A 16,436-nucleotide genomic window follows, 5' to 3' on the forward strand; every position below is an offset into this window, starting at 1 on the left:
AGCACCTGCGTGGCCACGCAGGACATGGTATGCAGATCTAGTGGACATGTCATCCTTTCCACCATGGTCTCTGCCTCTGAAACAGGACCTTCTACTTCAGGGTCCTTTCAACCATCCAAATCTAATTTCTCTGAGGCTGACTGCCTGGAGATTGAACGCTTGATTTTATCAAAGCGTGGCTTCTCCGAGTCAGTTATTGATACCTTAAGACAGGCACGAAAGCCTGTCACCAGGAAAATTTACCATAAGGTATGGCGTAGATATCTTTATTGGTGTGAATCCAAGGGTTACTCATGGAGTAAGGTCAGGATTGCTAGGATATTATCTTTTCTCCAAGAAGGTTTGGAAAAAGGATTGTCAGCTAGTTAAGCGTCTGGCAGATGTTCCAGACGTTCAGGCATTTTGTCAGGCTTTAGTTAGAATCAAGCCTGTGTTTAAACCTGTTGCTCCACCATGGAGCTTAAACTTGGTTCTTTAGGTTCTTCAAGGAGTTCCGTTTGAACCTCTTCATTCCATAGATATCAAGCTTTTATCTTGGAAAGTTCTTTTTTTGGTAGCTATTTCCTCGGCTCGTAGAGTCTCTGAGCTATCTGCCTTACAATGTGATTCTCCTTATCTGATTTTTCATACGGATAAGGGTAGTCTGCGTACCAAACCTGGGTTCTTACCTAAGGTGGTATCTAACAAGAATATCAATCAAGAGATTGTTGTTCCATCCTTGTGTTGCACAATCTGGACGTGGTCCGTGCTTTAAAGTTTTACTTACAAGCTACTAAAGATTTTCGTCAAACATCTGCTTTGTTTGTTGTCTACTCTGGACAGAGGAGAGGTCAAAAGGCTTCGGCAACCTCTTTTTCTTTTTGACTAAGAAGCTTAATCCGCTTAGCCTATGAGACTGCTGGACAGCAGCCTCCTGAAAGGATTACAGCTCATTCCACTAGAGCTGTGGCTTCCACTTGGGCCTTTAAAAATGAGGCTTCTTTTGATCAGATTTGCAAGGCGACGACTTGGTCTTCGCTTCATATTTTTTCAAAATTTTACAAATTTGATACTTTTGCTTCTTCGGAGGCTATATTTGGGAGAAAGGTTTTACGGGCAGTGGTTCCTTCCATTTAAGTTCCTGCCTTGTTCCTGCCTTGCCCTCCCTTCATCCGTGTACTTTAGCTTTGGTATTGGTATCCCACAAGTAATGGATGATCCGTGGACTGGATGCACCTTACAAGAGAAAATACAATTTATGCTTACCTGATAAATTTATTTCTCTTGTGGTGTATCCAGTCCACGGCCCGCCCTGTCATTTTAAGGCAGGTAATTTTTAAATTTAAACTACAGTAACCACTGCACCCTATGGTTCCTCCTTTCTCGGCTTGTTTTCGGTCGAATGACTGGCTATGACAGTTAGGGGAGGAGCTATATTACAGCTCTGCTGTGGGTGTCCTCTTGCAACTTCCTGTTGGGAATGAGAATATCCCACAAGTAATGGATGATCCGTGGACTGGATACACCACAAGAGAAATAAATTTATCAGGTAAGCATAAATTGTGTTTTTATCCAAAATGCCAGCATTTCAGAGAGAGCGCGATTGCTCGGTTTTAAACACTGTAGAGCAGGAGGGCGCTGATAATTTTTCTTTCATACCCTCACACCAGTCTGAAGTGGCAGTGAGGGAGGGTTTCTCAGATGGAGAAATTTCTGATACAGGAAGAATTTCTCAGCAGGCAGAACCTGATGTTGTGACATTTAAATTTACATCAGAGCATCTCCGCGCATTACTTAAGGAGGTGCTATCTACTCTGGATGATTGTGACAATCTGGTCATCCCAGAAAACTTGTGCAAGATGGACAAGTTCCTAGAGGTCCCGGTGCACCCTGATGCCTTTCCGATACCTAAACGGGTGGCGGACATAGTGAATAAGGAGTGGGAGAAGCCAGGCATACCTTTTGTCCCTCCTCCTATATTTAAGAAATTGTTCCCTATGGTCGACCCCAGGAAGGACATATGGCAAACAGTCCCTAAGGTCGAGGGGGCGGTTTCTACACTAGCCAAACGCACGACCATTCCCATTGAGGACAATTGTGCTTTCAAAGATCCTATGGATAAAAAATTGGAGGGTTTGCTTAAAAAGATTTTTGTACAGCAAGGTTACCTCCTTCAACCTATTTCGTGCATTATTCCTGTCACTACAGCGGCGTGGTTCTGGTTCGAGGAACTGGAAAAGTCGCTCAGTAGGGAGAATCCGTATGAGGAAGTCATGGACAGAATTCACGCACTTAAGTTAGCTAATTCCTTTATTTTAGACGCCGCTTTGCAGTTGGCGAGATTAGCGGCGAAAAATTCAGGGTTTGCAATTGTGGCGCGCAGAGCGCTCTGGCTAAAGTCTTGGTCGGCGGATGTATCTTCCAAGACAAAATTGCTTAATATCCCTTTCAAAGGTAAGACCCTTTTTGGGCCAGAATTGAAAGAAATTATTTCAGACATCACTGGGGGAAAGGGCCATGCCCTCCCACAGGATAGGCCTTTCAAGGCTAAGAATAAGTCCAATTTTCGTTCCTTTTGCAATTTCAGGAACGGACCGGCTTCCAACTCTGCAGCCTCTAGACAAGAGGGTAATGCTTCCCAGACTAAACCAGCTTGGAAACCAATGCAAGGCTGGAATAAGGGTAAACAGGCCAAGAAGCCTGCTGCTGCTACCAAGACAGCATGAAGGGGTAGCCCCCGATCCGGGACCGGATCTAGTAGGGGGCAGACTCTCTCTCTTTGCTCAGGCTTGGGCAAGAGATGTTCAGGATCCTTGGACACTAGAAATAGTCTCTCAGGGTTATCTTCTAGAATTCAAGGAACTACCCCCAAGGGGAAGGTTCCACATTTCTCACTTATCTTCAAACCAAATAAGTAGACAGGCATTCTTACATTGTGTAGAAGACCTGTTAAAGATGGGAGTGATACACCCAGTTCCAACTGTGGAACAAGGTCAGGGGTTTTTACTCAAATCTGTTTGTAGTTCCCAAAGAAGAGGGAACTTTCAGGCAAATTCTGGATTTAAAAATTCTAAACAAATTTCTCAGAGTTCCATCGTTCAAAATGGAAACCATTCGAACAATTTTACCTACAATCCAGGAGGGTCAATATATGACTTCCGTGGATTTAAAGGATGCGTATCTACATATTCCTATCCACAAAGATCATCATCAGTTCCTAAGGTTCGCCCTTCTGGACAAACATTATCAGTTCGTGGCTCTCCCATTCAGACTAGCCACTGCTCTCAGAATTTTCACAAAGGTGCTCGTGTCCCTTCTAGCGGTTCTAAGACCAAGGGGCATTGCAGTGGCACCTTATCTGGACGACATTCTAATTCAAGCGTCGTCTCTTTCCAAGGAAAAGGCTCATACAGACATTGTTCTAGCCTTTCTCAGATCTCACGGGTGGAAGGTGAACGTAGAAAAGAGTTCCCTGTCTCTGTCGACAAGAGTTCCCTTTTTGGGAACAATAATAGATTCTTTTGAAATAAAGATCTTCCTGACAGAAGTCAGAAAGTCAAAGCTTCTAAACGCTTGTCAAGTTCTTCTCTCTATTCTGCAGCCTTCTATAGCTCAGTGCATGGAAGTAGTAGGGTTGATGGTTGCAGCAATGGACATAGTTCCTTTTGCTCTAATTCATCTAAGACCATTACAACTGTGCATGCTCCAGTAGACAGGATCACCTGTCTCAGGGAATGAGTTTCTGAAGACCAAAGTGGGTCATTGTCACGACCGACACCAGTCTATCAGGCTGGGGCGCAGTCTCGGATTCCCTGAAAACTCAGGGTTTATGGTCTCGGGAAGAGTCTCTTCTCCCGATCAACATCCTGGAACTGAGAGCGATATTCAATGCTCTCCGGGCTTGGCCTCATCTAGCGAAGGCCGGATACATAAGATTCCAGTCAGATAACATGACGACTGTAGCTTACATCAACCATCAGGGAGGAACAAGGAGTTCCTTGGCGATGAGAGAGGTATCCAAGATCATCAAATGGGCGCAGGATCACTCCTGCCACCTATCTGCAATCCACATCCCAGGAGTAGACAACTGGGAGGCGGATTATCTGAGTCGTCAGATTTTCTATCCGGGGGAGTGGGAACTCCACCCGGAGGTGTTTGCCCAGTTGACTCAATTATGGGGCATTCCAGACATGGATCTGATGGCGTCTCGTCAGAACTTCAAGGTTCCTTGCTACGGGTCCAGATCCAGGGATCCCAAGGCGACTCTAGTGGATGCATTAGTGGCGCCTTGGTCGTTCAACCTAGCTTATGCGTTTCCACCGTTCCCTCTCCTTCCCAGGCTTGTAGCCAGGATCAAACAGGAGAAGGCCTCAGTGATTCTGATAGCTCCTGCGTGGCCGCGCAGGACTTGGTATGCAGACCTGGTGAATATGTCATCGGCTCCACCATGGAAGCTACCTTTGAGACAGGATCTTCTAGTACAAGGTCCATTCGAACATCCAAATCTAATTTCTCTGCAGCTGACTGCTTGGAAATTGAACGTTTGATTTTATCCAAGCGTGGGTTTTCAGATTCAGTGATAGATACTCTGGTCCAAGCCAGAAAACCTGTGTCTAGAAAGATTTACCATAAAATATGGAAAAGATATATCTGTTGGTGTGAATCCAAGGGATTCTCCTGGAGTAAGATTAAAATTCCTAAGATCCTCTCCTTTCTCCAAGAAGGTTTGGATAAGGGATTGTCAGCGAGTTCTCTAAAAGGACAGATTTCTGATTTATCTGTCTTGTTATACAAACGACTGGCAGCTGTGCCAGAGGTACAAGCTTTTGTACAGGCTTTGGTCAGAATCAAACCTGTTTACAGACCCTTGACTCCTCCTTGGAGTCTAAATTTAGTTCTTTCAGTTCTTCAGGGGGTTCCGTTTGAACCCTTACATTCTATAGATATCAAGTTGCTATCTTGGAAAGTTCTGTTTTTGGTTGCTATTTCTTCTGCTAGAAGAGTTTCTGAATTATCTGCTTAGCAGTGTGATCCACCCTATCTGGTGTTCCATTCAGATAAGGTTATTTTGCGTACCAAGCCTGGTTTTCTTCCAAAAGTTGTTTCCAACAAGAATATTAACCAGGAAATAGTTGTTCCTTCTCTGTGCCCGAATCCAGTTTCAAAGAAGGAACGTTTGTTACATAATTTAGATGTAGTCCATGCTTTAAAGTTCTATTTAGAAGCAACAAAGAATTTTAGACAAACCTCATCCTTGTTTGTCGTTTACTCTGGTAAGAGGAGCGGACAAAAAGCTATTGCTACCTCTCTTTCTTTCTGGCTGAAAAGCATTATCCGATTGGCTTATGAGACTGCCGGACGGCAGCCTCCTGAACGAATCACAGCTCACTCCACTAGGGCTGTGGCTTCCACATGGGCCTTCAAGAACGAGGCTTCTGTTAATCAGATATGTAAGGCAGCGACTTGGTCTTCTCTGCACACTTTTGCCAAATTTTACAAATTTGATATTTTTGCTTCTTCGGAGGCTGTTTTTGGGGGAGAGGTTTTGCAAGCCGTGGTGCTTTCTGTTTAGGTAACCTGATTTGCTCCCTCCCTTCATCCGTGTCCTAAAGCTTTGGTATTGGTTCCCACAAGTAATGGATGACGCCGTGGACCGGACACACCAATGTTGGAGAAAACAGAATTTATGCTTACCTGATAAATTACTTTCTCCAACGGTGTGTCCGGTCCATGGCCCGCCCTGGTTTTTTAATCGGGTTTGAAAAATGTTTATTTTTCTTTATACACTACAGTCACCACGGCACCCTATAGTTTCTCCTTTTTCTCCTAACCGTCGGTCGAATGACTGGGGGGCGGAGCCAGAGGGGGAGCTATATGGACAGCTCTTGCTGTGTGCTCTCCTTGCCTTTCCCTGTAGGGGAGGAGAATATCCCACAAGTAATGGATGACGCCGTGGACCGGACACACCGTTGGAGAAAGTAATTTATCAGGTAAGCATAAATTCTGTTTTCTTGCTTTCCTTTGTTGAAAAAGCTGCAGTGTTCTACTGGGCTCTAGCTGAACCATCTACTGAGCCAATGACAAAAGGCATATTTATCAGCTAGCTCCCAGCAGTGCATTGCTGATCCTGAGCCTACATAAGCATCCTTTCAACTAAGGATGCCAAAAGAATGAAACAAATTAGATAATTGAAGTAAATAGGAGACTTGCTGAAAAATGTATGTTTTATCTAAATCATGAAAGAAAAAAATTTGAAATGGGCGGTGAAGAAGGAAAGTGATTGCTGTGTTGAGTAATTTTTAGCAAGATTATTGGTAAAGTGATATTCTTTCCTTATTTTTATTGGAAAATATGGAGGCCATTATTGCCCCCCTTCCGCCATCACTTGCCTCCCAAATCTTTTGAAAATAAGACATCTGTGCATGCTCATGTGAGCAGGAAACATAAAGCCTCCTTTCATTGAGGTATAGGTGCCTGTTTTTCTCTTCACAACACTTTGTCTCATTAGGTGTATACGTATCTGGTTTAAGGGGTTGTCGAGGAGGCAACAAGTGTTTAGAAACATATTTCAGATGTTAGAATAAAAAACATGGTAATTCTTTGCAGTTTGAATTATTTTTCCTTTTTGAGACTTTTGGCCTAATTTGATCTCTAGGGACCCCTCTCAACAGATGTACTTATTTTGGACAAGTTGAAGGTACTACTAGCCAATATTAGTTTGGATGTAGTCATGATATCAGAATGTTATTTCTGGTCTTATCAGTGTAATAAGGTTCAAAAGATTGTAAACTGTGTGGGAGAGAAAAGCAAGAATATGTATAAAGGACCAGTCAATAACATTTAGTCTGAAATTCAAATGAGTAGTAGATTTTTTTTTTTCTGACAAATTTCAAAGTTTTATATCTATTTCCTCTCCTCTTTTATCATGACAGCCATCATCCAATCACAAATGCATATACGTATACTATTTACATGCTCAATAGGAGCTGGTGACTCAAAAAGTGTAAATATAAAAAGACTTTAGTCTAATTTAGTTTAATTTTGACTTGAGTGTCCCTTTAATCCAAATTTAAAGGGGCAGTTTACTCAAAAACATTCTTCCCTTTAATTTGTTCTCAATGATCAACTTTACCTGCTGTAGTGTATTAAATTGTTTACAAGTATTTCCATTGCAATTATATTGGCATTTGAAATAGTTTATTTAGCCTGTGGTATCCCCACCCATCCTGAAATTTTTTGGATTGGAGGCCAAGCTGTTTTAACACAGCCAGTAGAAGAAATTACACTCCCAGAGGGTTATAGAAGAGATAAGGTAATAAAAAGTTATTTTTTCATTGTTCTCTTCGAGTATTGGTGATTGGTTTATGGACAGATATAAGATAAAGAAGCAGTAAATATGTATACATTGTAATAAAGTAATGAGATCTGATTATACCTACAAGCTCAACCCATTTCTCCAACATTGGTGTGTCCAGTCCACGGTTTCATCCTTACTTGTGGGATATTCTCCTCCCCTACAGGGAATGGCAAGGAGAGCACACAGCAAGAGCTGTCCATATAGCTCCCCCTCTGGCTCCGTCCCCCAGTCATTCTCCTTGCCGCTCTGAACAAGTAGCATCTCCACGGGGATGGTGAGGAGTTTGTGGTGTTAGTTGTAGTTTTTTATTTCTTCTATCAAGAGTTTGTTATTTTAAAATAGTGCCGGTTTGTACTATTTACTCTACAACAGAAAATGAAGAAGATTTCTGTTAAGAGGAGTATGATTTTAGCAGCAATAACTAAAATCAATTGCTGTTCCCACGCAGGACTGTTGAGCCCAGAGAACTTCAGTTGGGGGGAACAGTTTGCAGACTTATCTGCTTCAGGTACGATTAGTCATATTTCTAACAAGACATGTTAATGCTAGAAGACTGTCAGTTTTTCCCTTAGGGGATCGGTAAGCCATTTTCTTAGATTCATAACAGATTAAGGCTTATAAATGGGCTCTATACTGGTTGACACTATTGTGGGCTAAATCGATTGGTTTATATCAGATTTATTGGACATTTAGAGTGTTTTTTTGTGTTATAAAAGCACTTTTGGTAACGTTTTTTTCGCCTGGCATCTAGTTAGACTACTACTTTAGTCAGAAAGGCCCCTTCACTCTGGTAATGCAGATGGAGGAGGCCCCGTTTTCGCCCCTCAATTGCGCAGTTTATTTCCTTGGCAGTGCATGCAGCTTCATTTGAGGGTCCTGTGGGTAAAGAAAACGGACTCAGGAAGGTTTATTTCAGTGCTGAATCACTTTAAGGGAAGGTAAAAAGCCGCAGCAAGACTGTGGCAGTGATTGTTGTGTGATAAAATTGTTTATTTGAACAAATAGCTCCGTTTAACTCATATTAAGGGTTAAAGTCTTGAAACTTGGTGTGCAATACTTTCAAGGCACTAGGACTCTGGGGTGCAAATTTTGTAAAAATCGGACATTGCCTTCATAGTTTTTCAAACTTTCAGAAATAAAGTGTGCTTGTTTATTATTTAAAGAGACAGTAACGCTTTTCTTTAAAAACGTTTTTATTACATTATTAGCCTGCCATATTCTGTCTAACATGTCTGTACCTTCAGATAGCTTATGCTCTGTATGTATGAAAGCCAAGGTGGTTCCCCCTATTAATGTTTTGTGCAAATTGTGTCATAGCGTCCAAACAAAGTAAGGACAGTACTGTCACATTTAATAAGATTGCCCAGGATGATTCTTCATGTGAAGGTAGTGGGGATAGTTTATCATCCTCTCCTTCTGTGTCAACACCAGTTTTGCCCACGCAGGCGATACCTAGTACATCTAGCGCACCAATGCTGGTTACTATGCAGCAATTAACTGCAGTGATGGATAATTCTATAGCAAATCTATTATCCAAACTGCCATCCTATTCTAGAAAGCGTAATTGCTCAGTTTTTAAATACAGAAGATGAGCAGGTTAGCGCTGAGGACAATTTATCAGTTGTTCCCTCACATCAATCTGAGTATAGCAGTGAGGGAGGGCCTGTCTGAAGGGGAAGTTTCTGATTCAGGAAAAGTTTCTCAGCAGGCAGACACTGATATAGTGATTTTTAAATTTGAGTTAGAACACCTCCGCGCCCTGCTTAAGGAGGTCCTAACTACTCTAGATGATTGTGATTCTCTGGTAATTTCAGAGAAATTGTGCAAGATGGACAAATTCTTAGAGGTTCCAGTGCACGCTGATGCCTTTCCGATACCCAAGCGGGTGGCATACATAGTGACTAAGGAGTGGGAAAAGCCAGGTATACCTTTTTGTTCCACCTCCTATATTCAAGAAAATGTTCCCCATTGTCGACCCTAGAAAGGACACATGGCAGACGGTTCCTAAGGTTGAGGGGACGGTTTCAGTGTTAGCTAAGCGCACAACTATTCCTATTGAGGACAGTTGCTTTTCAAAGATCCTATGGATAAAAGATTAGAAGGACTGTTAAAAAAAGAATTTATTCAGCAGGGCTTCCTTCTTCAACCAATCTCGTGCATTATTCCTGTCACTACCGCAGCGTATTTTGGTTCGAGGAACTGGAAAATTCGCTTCAAAGGGAGACTCCATATGATGAAATCATGGACAGAATTCACGAGCTTAAGTTGGTTAATTCATTTCTTTTGGATGCCGCTTTTCAATTAGCTAAGTTAGCGGCGAAAAATTCAGGGTTTGCTATAGTGGCGCGCAGAGCGCTTTGGCTAAAATCCTGGTCGGCGAATGTGTCGTCCAAGAACAAATTGCTTAATATTCCTTTCAAGGATAAGACCCTATTCGGGCTGGAATTGAAAGAGATTATTTCAGACATTACTGGTGGAAAGGGACATGCCCTCCCACAACAAATCTCATTTTCGTTCCTTTCGTAATTTCAGGAACGGACCAATTCCTAACTCTGCGGCCTCCAGACATAAAGGCAACACTTCCCAACCTTAACCAGCATGGAAACCATTGCAAGGTTGGAACTAGGGTAAACAGGCCGAAAAGCCTGCTGCTGCTACCAAGACAGCATTAAGGGGTAGCCCCGATCCGGGACCGGATCTAGTAGGGGGCAGACTCTCTCTCTTTGCTCAGGCTTGGGCAAGAGATGTTCCGGATTCCTGGACACTGGAATAGTCTCTCAGGGATATCTTCTAGAATTCAAGGAACTTCCTCCAAAGGGAAGGTTCCACATGTCTCGCTTATCTTCAGACCAGATGAAGAGACAGGCATTCTTACACTGCGTAGGAGACATAGTAAAGATGGGAGTGATACACCCAGTTCCAATAACGGAACAAGGAAGATTTTTCCAACAATCCAGGAGGGTCAATTCATGACTACCGTGGATTTAAAGGATGCGTACCTGCATATTCCTATCCACAAAGATCTCCATTAGTTCCTGAGGTTCGCCTTCCTGGAAAGACAGTTCGTGGCTCTTCCATTCCTTTTTGGGAACAATAATAGATTCTTTAGAAATGAAGATCTTCCTGACAGACGTCAGAAAGACAAAGCTTCTAAACGCTTGTCAAGTTCTTCACTATATTCTGCAGCCTTCCATAGCTCAGTGCATGGAAGTAGTAGGATTGATGGTTGCAGCAATGGACAAAGTTCCTTTTGCTCGAATTCATCTAAGACCATTACAACTGTGCATGCTCAATCAGTGGAATGGGGACTATGCAGACTTGTCTCCACAGATTCAAGTAGACCAGATAAACAGAGACTCACTCCGTTGGTGGTTGACTCAGGATCACCGGTCTCAGGGAATGAGTTTCCGCAGACCAGAGTGGGTCATTGTCACGACCGACGCCAGTCTATTTGGCTGGGGCGCGGTATGGGATTCCCTGAAAGCTCAGGGTCTATGGTCTCGGGAAGAGTCTCTTCTCCCGATAAACATCCTGGAACTAAGAGCGATATTCAATGCTCTCCGGGCTTGGCCTCAACTAGCGAAGGCCGGATTCATAAGATTCCAGTCAGACAACATGACGACTGTAGCTTACATCAACCATCAGGGAGGAACAAAGAGTTCCTTGGCGATGAGAGAGGTATCCAAGATCATCAAATGGGCGGAGGATCACTCCTGCCATCTATCTGCAATTCACATCCCAGGAGTAGACAACTGGGAGGCGGTTTATTTGAGTCGTCAGACTTTCCATCCGGGGTGTGGGCACTCCACCCGGAGGTCTTTGCCCAGTTAACTCAACTATGGGGCATTCCAGATATGGATCTGATGGCGTCTCGTCAGAACTCCAAGGTTCCTCGATACAGGTCCAGATCCAGGGATCCCAAGGCGACACTAGTGGATGCATTGGTGGCGCCTTGGTCGTTCAATCTAGCTTATGTGTTTCCACCGTTCCCTCTCTTTCCCAGGCTTGTAGCCAGGATCAAACAGGAGAAGGCCTCAGTGATTCTGATAGCTCCTGCGTGGCCACGCAGGATTTGATATGCAGACCTGGTGAATATGTCATCGGCTCAACCATGGAAGCTACCTTTGAGACAGGATCTTCTAGTACAAGGTCCATTCGAACATCCAAATCTAGTCTCTCTGCAACTGACTGCTTGGAAATTGAACGCTTGATTCTATCTAAGCGTGGGTTTTCAGATTCGGTTATAGATACTCTGATTCAGGCCAGGAAGCCTGTGACTAGGAAAATTTACCATAAGATATGGAAAAAATATATCTGTTGGTGCGACTCCAAGGGATACTCTTGGAGTAAAAAATTCCGAGGATACTTTCCTTTCTCCAAGAGGGTTTGGATAAAGGTTTGTCGGCTAGTTCTCTAAAAGGACAGATATTTGCTCTGTTTGTTTTGTTGCACAAACGTCTGGCAGCCGTGCCAGATGTACAGGTGTTTGTACAGGCTTTAGTCAGAATCAAGCCTGTCTACAGACCTTTGACTCCTCCATGGAGTCTAAATTAGTTCTTTCAGTTCTTCAAGGGGTTCCGTTTGAACCCTTACATTCCATAGATATTAAGTTACTATCTTGGAAAGTTCAGTTTTTGGTTGCTTTTTCTTCTGCTAGAAGAGTTTCTGAATTGTCTGCTTTGCAGTGTGTTCACCCTATCTGGTATTCCATACAGATAAGGTAGTTTTACGTACAAAGCCTGGTTTTCTTCCAAAAGTGGTTTCCAACAGGAATATTAACCAGGAAATAGTGGTTCCTTATCTGTGTCCGAATCCAGTTTCAAAGAAGGAACGTTTGTTACATAATTTAGATGTAGTTTGTGCTTTGAAATTCTATTTAGAAGCAACAAAGGATTTCAGACAGACATCTTCTTTGTTTGTCGTCTATTCTGGTAAGAGGAGAGGACAGAAAGCTACTGTTACCTCTCTTTACTTTTGGCTGAAAAGCATCATCTGATTGGCTTATGAGACTGCTGGACGGCAGCCTCCTGAACAATTTACAGCTCATTCTACTAGAGCTGTGGCTTCCACATGGGCCTTCAAGAACGAGGCTTCTGTTGATCAGATCTGTAGAGCAGCGACTTGGTCTTCCCTGCATACTTTGCCAAATTTTCAAATTCGATACTTATGCTTCTTCGGAGGCTATTTTTGGGAGAAAGGTTTTGCAAGCCGTGGTGCCTTCCGTTTAGGTAACCTGATTTGCTCCCTCCCTTCATCCGTGTCCTAAAGCTTTGGTATTGGTTCCCACAAGTAAGGATGAAACCGTGGACCGGACACACCAATATTGGAGAAAACAGAATTTATGCTTACCTGATAAATTACTTTCTCCAACGGTGTGTCCGGTCCACGGCCCGCCCTGTTTTTTTAATCAGGTTTGAAAAATTTCTTTCTTTCTTTATACACTACAGTCACCACGGCACCCTGTAGTTTCTCCTTTTTCTCCTAACCGTCGGTCGAATGACTGGGGGGGCCGAGCCAGAGGGGGAGCTATATGGACAGCTCTTGCTGTGTGCTCTCCTTGCCATTCCCTGTAGGGGAGGAGAATATCCCACAAGTAAGGATGAAACCGTGGACCGGACACACCGTTGGAGAAAGTAATTTATCAGGTAAGCATAAATTGTTTTTTTTAGGTTGTGGCTTCAAAACACAAAATCAGCTAATTCATATACACAAATATGCCTTAAAAAAGCAAATCTCATACATTTTATACTCTGCAGCTCGTTAATAAAAAAAGTTATTGGAAACACATTAAAGGGACACCGAACCCAAATTTTTTTCTTTTAAGATTCAGATAGAGCATGCAATTTTAAGCAACTTTCTAATTTACTCCTATTATCAGTTTTTCTTTATTCTTTTGATATCTTTTATTTGAAAAGCAAGAATGTAAGTTTAGAATCCGGCCCATTTTTTGTTCATAACCTGGGTTGTCCTTGCTGATTGGACAGCACAGAAACAAGTGCTGTCCAGTGCCCTAAACCAAAAATTGTCTGGCTCCTTTGCTTAGATGCCTTCTTTTTTTAAATAAAGAAAGCAAGAGAACGAAGAAAAATTAATAGGAGTAAATTAGAAAGTTGCTTAAAATTGCATGCTCTATCTGAATCATGAAAGAAAACATTTGGGTTTAGTGTTCCTTTAAGGGAAAAACATTTTTACAGTATACTGTTCCTTTAAGTCTAATCAAGACAAGGAACCCGATGGTTAATTTGACATCTGAAGGTATAAACATTACCATGCCTCAAGACTGTATCTGAACAAACAATATCTTCATAATGAGCTTTTCACATTGTGTATACGACTGTAATGTAAATTGTTGAATTTTCTGCTGTTTTTCATCTCTAACGATTATGCACCTGTGACGGCTTGTGAATTATTTATAGTACAGTAAGATGTTATCTTTAAAAGTAAATATACGCTTGATTTTCTATCACCTGACTTTTTTCTATAATGGCAACACAGTCACACATTCTGAGAGATTTCTAATTTCCATAAGGATCTCTACCGTTATGCGCTCATATCTTGCATACTTCCTATATAGTGTAGGGCTTGACAAATGTGTTCAAATTTTTCTCCCAGTGTGTGTGTGGGAGGGGGAGATTGTCACTAAAATGTTAAGTTTCAATTGTTATATCAGACAGATTCCTTTTCTGTTGTATATAGACTTAAGATAATTAGTTATGTTATCCCTACAAGCTATGATAATTTTAAGGAGCAAAACAATTTTAAACAACTTTACAATGTACTTGTATCACATTTTTTGTTCTCTTGGTATTCTTTGTTGAAAGCTAAACTTAGGTAGGCTCAAACTTTTATTCCTAAACCATTGATTACCCCTTTATTACCCATTCCCCAGTTTTGCATAACCAACATGGTTATATTAATATACTTTTTACCTCTGTGATTACCTTGTATTTAAGCCTTTGCACACTTCCCCCTTATCTCAGTTATTTTGACAGGCTTGCATTTTAGCCAATCAGTGCTGATTCCATGGGGGTTAGCACAATGTTATCTATATGCCACATATGATCTAGCAGTGTGAAAAAATTAGATAAGAGGTGGCCTTGAACGGTTTAGAAATCAGTTTAAGCCTACCTAGGTTTAGCTTTCAAAAAGAATACCAAGAGAACACAGCAAATTTGATGATAAAAGTAAATTGGAAAGTTGTTTAAAATTGTATGCCATATCTGAATCATGAAAGTTTAATTTTGACTAGACTGTCTTTAAGCATGTTATGGAAATCATGTTCTGCATAAAGTTTATATTAAAGAAAAATAAATATAAACTTATCTTTTGTTTTTTTGTTCTAACAATTTGGATTGTCTCTACAAGCTTTAAAGTCCAATATATTAAACCTTTAAAAGCTTCTAGTACCAAAGGTAGTGGGGATATTATATACAGTGTTATCTGTTTGGCAATGTGGATTAAATAACTGACATATTCTATACTCTCTTGACTTGACCATGACGATCTGAGTTATAATTCCTTATCTTCTTTATTTCATTTCTTCACACACATGTTATAATGTAGCTAAAGCTTTTAAGAACCTATAACTGTCTACAAATGCTTATGGGTGTTTTGTGGTGCAGGTCTTTTCAGGCCTGATCATAGCTGAGAAGCATTCTGTGAATCCCTACAAGCATAGGATACATGGTCAAAACACTGCTCTTTCAGGCTTCTGGAAATGTGTGAATTATTAAAATATTTCAAGATGTGTTTTGAAAAAAATATCTTAATATCCAGTGATGGTTTTCAACCACAGTTTGTGGCGCGTAAAACAAATGCACCTACGGGGAGTTAACTGGTGGCTGTACAAATATGCCTCTTATTTGCTTACCCACATGTGTTCAGCTAGGTCCTAGCTATGCATTGCTGCTCCTTCAATAAAGGATACCAAGAGAATGCAGCAAATTACAAATGTAAAAGTGTACGCTCTATATGAAATGTGTTTTTGGTTTTATGTCTCTTTAAACGTAATGCATAGATGATGATTAATAGTGCCTTACTGTGTAGATGCTGTATGTGATTGAAAATTAAATGCAATATGTATATTCTGTTGGTCCAGTATAGGCTGAATAGCTAGAAAATAATATTGTACCCTTCCCTATTCCAGATTTATACTTTGACTTTGACACCGACTTCCATGCTAGAGTACCAGTGGTGGTGTGCCGAGAAAAGCAAAGGTTTGAACTGTGTTGCTTCTAAATCCTTTATTTTTTTTATGATTTTATAGTTTCTCTTGTTAAGTGTATCCAGTCCACGGATCATCCATTACTTATGGGATATTAACTCCTCCCCAACAGGAAGTGCAAGAGGATTCACCCAGCAGAGCTGCTATATAGCTCCTCCCCTAACTGCCATTACCAGTCATTCTCTTGCACCCAACAAATAGATAGGATGTGTGAGAGGACTGTGGTGATTATACTTAGTTTCATACCTTCAATCAAAAGTTTATTTTATAATAGCACCGGAGTGTTATTCCTTCTCTGGTAGAATTTGAAGAAGAATCTACCTGAGTTTTTCTATGATTTTAGCCGCAGTAGTTAAGATCATATTGCTGTTTCTCGGCCATCTGAGGAGAGGTAAACTTCAGATCAGGGGACAGCGGGCAGATTAATCTGCAAAGAGGTATGTAGCAGCTTATTATTTTCTGACAATGGAATTGATGAGAAAATTCTGCCATACCGATATAATGTAAACTCAGCCTTAAATGCAGTAGCAGCAACTGGTATCAGGCTGTCATGTATGTATATTTTACACTTCAGTATTCTGGGGAATGGCACTTCACTGGAATTATACTGTATGCATAAAATTTTAGCCTAATTTGCAGGGACTAGCAACAGGCTTTTTAATAACACTCAATTTATTAATGTTAAACGTTTTTTGCTGGCATGTAAAATCGTTTAATTTTCTGAGGTACTGGGTGAAAAAATGTTTTGGGCACTATTTTTTTTTTTCCACTTGGCAGTCGTTTTATTTAATTTATGACAGTTTACTGATCTCTCTCACTGTTATGTGTGAGGGGCCTTTTTTGGTGCTTTTGCTACGCATCAAAAAATTCAGTCAG

General features: G+C 41.3%; 1 protein-coding gene across 1 annotated transcript in view; it reads left to right on the forward strand.

The window, feature by feature from the left end:
* Positions 1 to 16,436, forward strand: part of TUT7 (terminal uridylyl transferase 7) — a gene marked incomplete in the record, with an annotated part of 489,065 nt that overhangs the window by 43,528 nt on the left and 429,101 nt on the right. Inside the window, 1 exon segment of the mRNA XM_053702430.1 lies at positions 15,483 to 15,552. Within this exon segment, the coding sequence (XP_053558405.1) occupies positions 15,483 to 15,552 (70 nt within the window).

Source organism: Bombina bombina, chromosome 2 (genome assembly GCF_027579735.1).
Source record: "Bombina bombina isolate aBomBom1 chromosome 2, aBomBom1.pri, whole genome shotgun sequence".
Classification (NCBI taxonomy): Eukaryota; Metazoa; Chordata; class Amphibia; order Anura; family Bombinatoridae; genus Bombina; species Bombina bombina.